This window comes from Etheostoma spectabile, chromosome 22 (assembly GCF_008692095.1).
Source record: "Etheostoma spectabile isolate EspeVRDwgs_2016 chromosome 22, UIUC_Espe_1.0, whole genome shotgun sequence".
NCBI lineage: Eukaryota > Metazoa > Chordata > Actinopteri > Perciformes > Percidae > Etheostoma > Etheostoma spectabile.
In genome coordinates, this window is record NC_045754.1 from 11,096,568 (window position 1) to 11,104,436 (window position 7,869).

General features: G+C 39.6%; 2 protein-coding genes across 2 annotated transcripts in view; one reads left to right on the plus strand and one right to left on the minus strand.

The window, feature by feature from the left end:
* Nucleotides 1-2,978, plus strand: part of pcolce2b (procollagen C-endopeptidase enhancer 2b) — a 7,569-nt gene extending 4,591 nt beyond the window's left edge. Inside the window, exons 7-9 of the mRNA XM_032504058.1 lie at nt 55-138; nt 2,273-2,440; nt 2,773-2,978. Coding sequence (XP_032359949.1) covers nt 55-138; nt 2,273-2,440; nt 2,773-2,903 — 383 coding nt within the window. The 3' untranslated portion in view covers nt 2,904-2,978. The remainder of the gene's footprint in view (nt 1-54; nt 139-2,272; nt 2,441-2,772) is intronic.
* Nucleotides 2,979-3,910: 932 nt separating this feature from the next.
* The window catches only part of trpc1 (transient receptor potential cation channel, subfamily C, member 1), a 14,083-nt gene continuing 10,124 nt past the window's right edge, over nt 3,911-7,869 (minus strand). Inside the window, exons 10-13 of the mRNA XM_032504054.1 lie at nt 6,201-6,385; nt 5,755-5,956; nt 5,251-5,445; nt 3,911-5,087 (exon numbers count right to left, since the gene is read on the minus strand). Of these exons, the coding sequence (XP_032359945.1) occupies nt 4,860-5,087; nt 5,251-5,445; nt 5,755-5,956; nt 6,201-6,385 (810 nt within the window). The 3' untranslated portion in view covers nt 3,911-4,859. The remainder of the gene's footprint in view (nt 5,088-5,250; nt 5,446-5,754; nt 5,957-6,200; nt 6,386-7,869) is intronic.

Consider the following 7,869-nt stretch of genomic DNA (forward strand, 5'->3'; position numbering starts at 1 on the left):
GTGTGTGTGTGTGTGTGTGTGTGTGTGTGTGTGTGTGTGTGTGTGTCTCCACAGCTCTAAAGTACTCTGTAGCCCTGTGCCAGCAGAAATGCAAAAGACGGGGAACACTTGAGAGCAATTACTGCTCCAGCAATTTTGGTAAGAACATCAGTCCTTTTTGCAATTTATTTAAACCACACAAGCTACAGTAACTAATATGTCCCAGCTTTGCTAAGGTTATTATTGAACATATTTACTATTACTGTACATACTGTACATACAGAGTTCAAACCTTAACAGTAAAGACTCGATTTACCTCAGCCAAATCTCCTCTAACAAACAGTTTACAGTCCTGATCATGTCACTATCTTTGCTCCTTTGATTTCTCACTGCGCATCTCAAAGAGTTCGTTGTCAGGAAGTGAAGGAGTGTATACAGTAGGACACAGTTACCTCCAGTGTAAACACACACATATACACTCAGCCTCTGACTGTGGGTAAACTGTTAATAAATGACTGAGTGTGTTGACTCAGGCTCGGCCTCCGTTTGCTACTCTCCTGCTCTCTAATGTTTTTTTTCTCTTATGTTTTCCACATGTGTTAGATTGGCATTTCAAAGAGTTCACTTGGATTTGCATCAGGAACTGAGGAAAGGCAAGCGACGTGGTGGTGCATGTGGAAAAAAAACGCCCGTTTGATGTGGTGGCAGAGTCACCAATGTGTTACATGAGGAAGTAGCGAGGCAGTAGACTGAAAATAGTTTGTCTAATCAACACTTGAACTCATAACTGGTGGTATTATGTCTAACAATGTGATATATGCACTTTCAATTGTCAAAACCAGTTCCCTGGTTTATGTAACCGTAGCATCAGATTCAATAACATTACCGAAACAGGCAGTCCTCTGGCTATTCTCATCCCTGTCAGGAAATGAAACAGTATGTGAAGTCCAGACATATTGGTACCATCAGTGTAAATAATCCTGTTCATGCTGAATGAGACGTGATTCCCTCTCACTCCACTGGCTCCACTGACTCCACACAGCTGTCATTGCTAAATGTTGGGAACAAACAACAAGACAGTAGTACTTTTGGAAACTCTGTCAGACTAAACAGGAAATGACGGAAACTTCACCCTGAGCATTTGTTATCACAACCAAATAGAAAAAAAGATCTGGGAGATACAGAAGTTGGTAGCTTTTCTGTATTCAGACAAATTAATCTTTATGTGGATTTCTCATGGAGTTTCAAATTTGCCTTAATTGTTAACCAGTGTCTAAAACAGAAAAATAATTGTGCAGATGAAAGCAGTTGCTATGTGTTTACTCTCTTAGATTGTATAGGCTAGTATGTAAAATCGTGTGACCTCTGCTCCACTGACTCAAAACATTTCAGCTGTCTGCTGGACAATTCTGATAATACACATTTAACTTGGCCTTGTCACAGACAGGGATATCTTGGAAATGCTTATCGTTTGAAAGTCTTACAATGACAGTAAATTATATCCTTGATGTGTTTTCTGAGTTTTTGAAAAGGAGCTGTTAGCTCATGGATGGATGAAGGAACCATAAAAAGATCAAAAGGAGATTGTGAAAGCCAGAAAGGAGCTGTTGAGAGACTATGCTGTTAATTCACCATGACATCTTTACATTCAGGCTGCACTTCACAGAGAAGAACTGAAAAGTAGTAGGCACCCGTTGTTCACATTTCTCTTAAATTAATGATGATGCCAAAAAAAAAGCAGATTCCCTTCACTACAACTGTGTCTATGTTATCTTCCCTACTGTTAATTCCACGGTCCCCTTTCTCTGATGTTGAATAATTTGCTGTACATTCTTTACATTACACATATTCTGTGACTTTTTAGTTTTGTCTTTTGTCTTTTAGTGAAATATAATGACTATCAGATGGATTGTTGTGAAATTTGGTACAAATATCCAGGGTGGACAGATGACAAATCCTTGTGACTTTGGTCATCCTCTGACAAAGTTTATACTTCCTAATCCTGTGACATATCTGATTGACACTTATGGTTTATTTTATTTCACTGTGCTTAAATCTTTGGCTTTTGTTCTAACCGCAGCCCAGAAACAGCACTTGCCATGGTAGTGATGTTTTATTAATAAAATTGAAATCAATGTTTAGGCTTTATTGTCTATGAGGAAGTATGTCAGGTATTGTGTACAGTAAGGGCAAATGTGTTCTCATTATATGATGTACTTTTTTAGTGGGTTTTCAGTAATTTATGTATGGGTTCATTTGTCATGACCTGCGTGTATGTGTGTGCCCATGACAGTGATAACCGGGACTGTCATTACTGCGGTGATGAGAGAAGGAAGTATGTACGCCACCATCTCTATCATCAACGTTTATAAAGAAGGCAGTCTGGCCATCCAGCAGGCAGGAAAGACGATGAGCACCAAGATCATTATCCTGTGCAAGAAGTGTCCATTTGTCAGGAGAGGTGAGTTCACAGAGTCCTGGTGAAATAAAAGAAAATGTATCCGTATCTAAATGATGATAATCAGTATGATGTTCGTAGTTGACTGTTTTAAATAAACAGGAGTTTGCCTCCTTTGCTTTGCCATCACGCGCAGTTGATAGAGCTCGACCCAGAGTGTGAGGTGAGCGGCAGAACTCACTGTCTAAACAGTCAGAACATTAAATATGTTTATATGTACGCATATAAACATATGGTATACAGACCTGCCGTGTGGAGATTCTGATATTTGGCCTCCCTGAATGTCTCTGCCGTTCCGCCACTGCATTCAGGTTTTTTGTGTGTGACCTTACCAGGCTTGAACTACGTCTTCATGGGCCAGGTAGACGAGGATGGCCGTGGGAAAATTGCCCCTCACCACTTCGTTATGGCATTTAAGACGAAGAACCAGAAAGGACTCAACGTTCTGAAAAACAAGCAGTGCTGAGTTCCAGTAGCGCTGAGGTTTTCCACTGGACAGGTTTGCCTGAGGCTCAGCTGTGGATGGAAGCAATTACGCAAATAAATGATCTCCATCTCACCAACACATACACAGGCCACCACAACAAAACTGAAAGTGGATGCAGAGATTCCAGAACAAAACTTAACATGATCCATTCAATTAGATGCAACTTAGAATTTGGTTTTTATTAATTTTTCTACAGATCGCATGTTTTTAGAATAAACAAGAAGACATTAGGTAGTTCTTCTTCTATCTGTCTTCTTTTAAAAGACCAGTAGGTTAGTCTGTTTTGTAACCTCAGATTAATCAGCAACACAATTAGTTGAAGTTTCCACCCGTTCCACAGCCCATTCTCAATCTGCCTGGTCACATTCCCGTCATGCCCCGAGAACGGATTTAAAATGTAGCCAGTAACAGGAGCCCAGAAGAGGGAGTATACCAATTTACGTTTCAGTTTTTTATAAAACAAGCAATCAGATTGTTTACATTTTCAGTGCGCACACCTGTTCGAACATCCTGTGATGGCACTATTCCTTTCACATTTTTCTACATTCTACTTTTCAGCTTTTCCCTTTTGAGGCTGTGGAGTGCAATGTGAATGAACCGTGGATTTTATTATTTAGTATATGCATAAAACAAATATACCTTTGATTTCACAAGCCTGATTAATATCCATAGGGGATTAGTCACAGCTGATTGTTGTTGTTTGAATGACGGTGTTAACAACCTGCAGTTCCTTTTCTGTGTTCAATTTTAATGTGCAGGATTTGGAAGTTTTAATCTGGTGGTAAAAAAGTGCAATATTTAATATATACATGATTCTTTTTGAAAGATTTTGATGCTGTTTTTTGTGAATGAAATGAGGACCTTCCTAGCTAAAGCTCTTTTTCTTTAGTTTGTTTACAGATGCAAAGCACCGCTATCAGCATACATCATTTACTTTGTTTTTAAAAGCAGAGCTATGAAATGAAAAATATTTTCATATGAAAAAGTCTGTGAATATTATTTATATTTTATTGTTTTCATCTTCCAATACAAAACTCCTTTAACATGTCCATTTTGTTTGTCTGTCTTTGTGCAAAAACTTTCAGCTGAAAACAAAATAATGCCAAATAATATGGGAACTTGTCTGCCGAGAGCAGTTAAGGCTGCTATGCTCTGCTCAGCATGAGACTAGATCAGGTGTGTGTAATGTGACTCTCACATGGCCTGGACTGCTGGGCAGTAGGCTGAACAGTTGACAGTTTTCTGGCTTATGCTGAATGGCCAAAGATCAGTTTTCCAGGGAAGAAATCAACAAGTAATTTCAAATCTCAAAAGCAGCACTGACATTCAGCAAATCAGATCTTTATGTCATTGAAACTATAGTGCATATTTTCTGTCTTCCCCATGAGGAAAGTATTGAACTGAAACTGAAACTGTTGGCGCGTTCACATGATAAAAGCCTTGCGTGATCGTGCACCACCCCACCCCTCCTCCACGCAGGTGCTAGAAGCCAAGGAGACACGGAGGATTCAACATAGCCATACTGAGAAACACAGAGACAGTTTTTTGGAGCGTAATTTGCTTCGTAGCAACTCATTTGGCAATGGCTTGAATGTAACAGACATTCTTTTGAGTCAAAAAGTTACGCACTTAAGCTTTAAAGCCTCAGAAGGACAAATATTTTCATAAATCTTTATTTGTCTGTCTGTTAAAACAATGGCTTTCTTTATTTACAAAAAGGTTGAATAGCTGGATAATATATAAGGGGCCTCAGTCTGGAGGCTCTGATGGAGAATATATAATTTTTAGTAAAGGTCCAGGTTTTAAAGTCGGCTCTGTGACTCAAAAGAGCAGAGTTTTTGCACATGCTCGGGTCACACAGCATCCCAGATAAACTAGAAGCAGAGGTTTTGTCAAGAGGAAAGGGGACAGAGGAAGAGATATTTTGTCTTTGATTTAGCTCCTTGGGTAGAACATGGCATATTTGGATGTCCGGAAGCCCAGCAGGTCCCTCATCTCGTTGCGAAACTTGGACAGGTCTTGGCGCAGGTCATTCAGATTTTCCACCGTGGCCTGGTCTGTGCTCTGCATCTTTTGCCGCGTGGAGGTCAAATAGCGATGAACCAGACAACACATGATCTTCTGATAGTTCTCATCACGCTTTTGCTTCAGGTTCTTCCACTCCTGGATGGAAAAGACAATTAAGTAATTCTAATCGATGACAAGTTATTAGACAAAGCCCAGATGGACATTTGTTCATTATTACGGGAAGGGATTGAAATTAACCTTTCAGAAAATACAACTACATAACTATAAGTTATGTTTCTAGGGAACTATTTTTTCTTACCTTGAGGCTGTTCTGTCTCTTCACCTTGCCCTTTGAAGTGTGCGAACAGATCCACTTGCTCATGCTGGTCACCAGGTAGCAGACAGTCTTTGGGGATGGGAGGATATTAAACGGTGGAGGCATGGTACACTTGTCATCAAAGTAGCTTAGCCACAGTTTGGCCCGAGCAAACTTCCACTCCTTATCCTCGTGATTCTACAGAAGCCAACAAGAACAACGAGAACACAGGAATGTGAGCATGAACTTCCACGCACTGTTCTCTATTTAGAGAGGAATCTTGAAAATGCAACACTTTTCTTTTGTGGAAATCCTTGTTAATGTGCAGCTTCAGTAAACACTTTTTAACATCTGTGCAACATTTCAGGGTGAATTAGAGAAAAATATAAATCTGTAAATGAAGTAAATGAAAACAGTTGCAACTTTCAGTTCCAAGTTGATCTCAAATTACTCATAACAGCACTGAGAAACAAAGTCATTATGTGCCAAAAAGTTGTTTACACTTACAGCAATTTGTCTGAAGCTTTTATGGAGCATGGCCACCAGCAGCTTGGTCAGCACAATAACCACTACAATGTTGTAGGTGCCTATGATCATGGCGCCCACAAAAGAGCGCAGCTCCTCTGTGTAGCTGATGCGGGTGACGAAGAGCGCAACGTGTGCCAGGGAGAAGATGTACCAGAATAGAGCATAGCAGGTCCCCATAAACCTGTGGAACAGAAGAAGCTGGTACATGTCAGGGGGCATTTAGGATGCATTTCACATTATAATCGTAAAAAATATGTTGTAATGACATTGTATTTTACAGTAAAATCATGAATCAGAAAAAAAAACATGTCTATGCCTTCATCAGCTGTATTTACAGTATATAGTCTCTAACATCTCTCAACAAGCATTCTGCACATTCATCCTTGTTATCATTGCAGAAAAAAATGATTGAGGTTGGCCCATACGTGTGGAATGCATCATTGCTCTGTCGCTGGCAGAATATTCCCTCGCAGTCCTTTGGTTTATACTTGTCTGGGTCTTTGTGGTCCTTCCCATAAAGCTGGGTCAGTCCAATGGTGAAGGAGAATAACACCAACAGGAAGAGGCCCAAAAACTTTCCAAATTCTTGCAGCATCTGACCCATAGAGATCTGGGAAGACATGAATATTTGTCAGTTAAACCTATGTACTTGATCTGATGCAAATCAAGTAGACATGAGTCATTTTACAGCAATCGTTATTAATCATCAAGGGTGCTAGCTGGAGTCAGATCTGACACCAGACAGGAAGTTTGTCTGATCCTTACAGAATTTGATGATTTCTTAACAAGTGAGAAGTTAATTTGGTAAAGGAAGATCTGTATCTTTGCAAATATATTTTATTTTTTAAATTGAACTTTGAGTCATGCATTTGGATATCTAGGTGATGTGGTCTCCAGAGTTAATGAAACTAGATTTTATTAATTACATTTTCTTTTTACTCTCATCAGCTTTTTAGCTTTTGTGTACTTGCACACTTTCCGTAGTCAGCCATATCAAAAAGGCCCCGGACCCCCCCCAAAATGTTATTTGTTGCACCTGTGCTTTTCCTGCTATGGCAAGTTAAAATGTCTGCTGTCTTTAAAACTTTAGCTATATTCCTACTTGAGTTTGATGTTTTGGTACTCTTCCAACACCTATCCTGAGTAGGCAAACATTCTGACCACTTGTAGCTATTCCGCCCCCATGTTCTTGTTTAGCAGTGACCCTCTGAAAAGGTGGAAAAAGCAACATATTCTGGCAGCTGTAATGCTCTCACCCTGAGGGAAGGCAGACAAACATGGAGGAAGCCAAAAAGAGGGCTCGAAGACAGAGAATATCTTCTCAGACCATTGGAAACCAACTTAATTATAGACCTGAGTGGCTCATCTGTTTGCCAGGACCTAAAGATGCTCAAACAAGGTCAGAACATGCTCGCCCTACCAAAACACAAATACATACACAGTGTCCAATGTGAAGGATGACTGCTCTCCCTGCACCTCAAGGTGAATGGCGACTGGAGTGTTTGCACCGAAACCCAGGCAGCTTGTTTGAGGAGAAGGGCTAGTCTATTTGGGTGATTCATTCTCTTGTCATGTCTAATTCTCCCCAGTGTATTTCTCTGCCACTTTGTATACGACTGATTTAGGAGTTGAGTGTGTTCCCTGCTTGTCTAGCCTGACAGGTTGCCAAACTTAGATGGTGTACAAACAGAGCAGGAACGCAGGAGGTCAGGAGCATTTAACCCTGACTTTAATCAGAATCAGAATCAGAAATATTTTTTTGTAATGTATTTCAGGTACTTTAAATGCATCTACTGTATGTTTGTTTGTTTGCATGCATATAGATACATGTGAACAAACACTTTCTTCACATTCATATTAATTTGCTAGTATACAGTACAGTAGAGGAGGCTGTTATAAGAAATTATGTACTCCAGCATTTTTAACAAGAAATGATACAAAAGTGTGCACCAATGGATGTCAAGGAACGCTGTAATGGCTATTTAACCGTTGTATTTTGCATTTTAATTATTTAAATACATTTAAAATTTCTCTATAAATACACTGATTTAACTTAACAGACGAAAAAGTAATATTTTGCCCAAAGATTTTTTT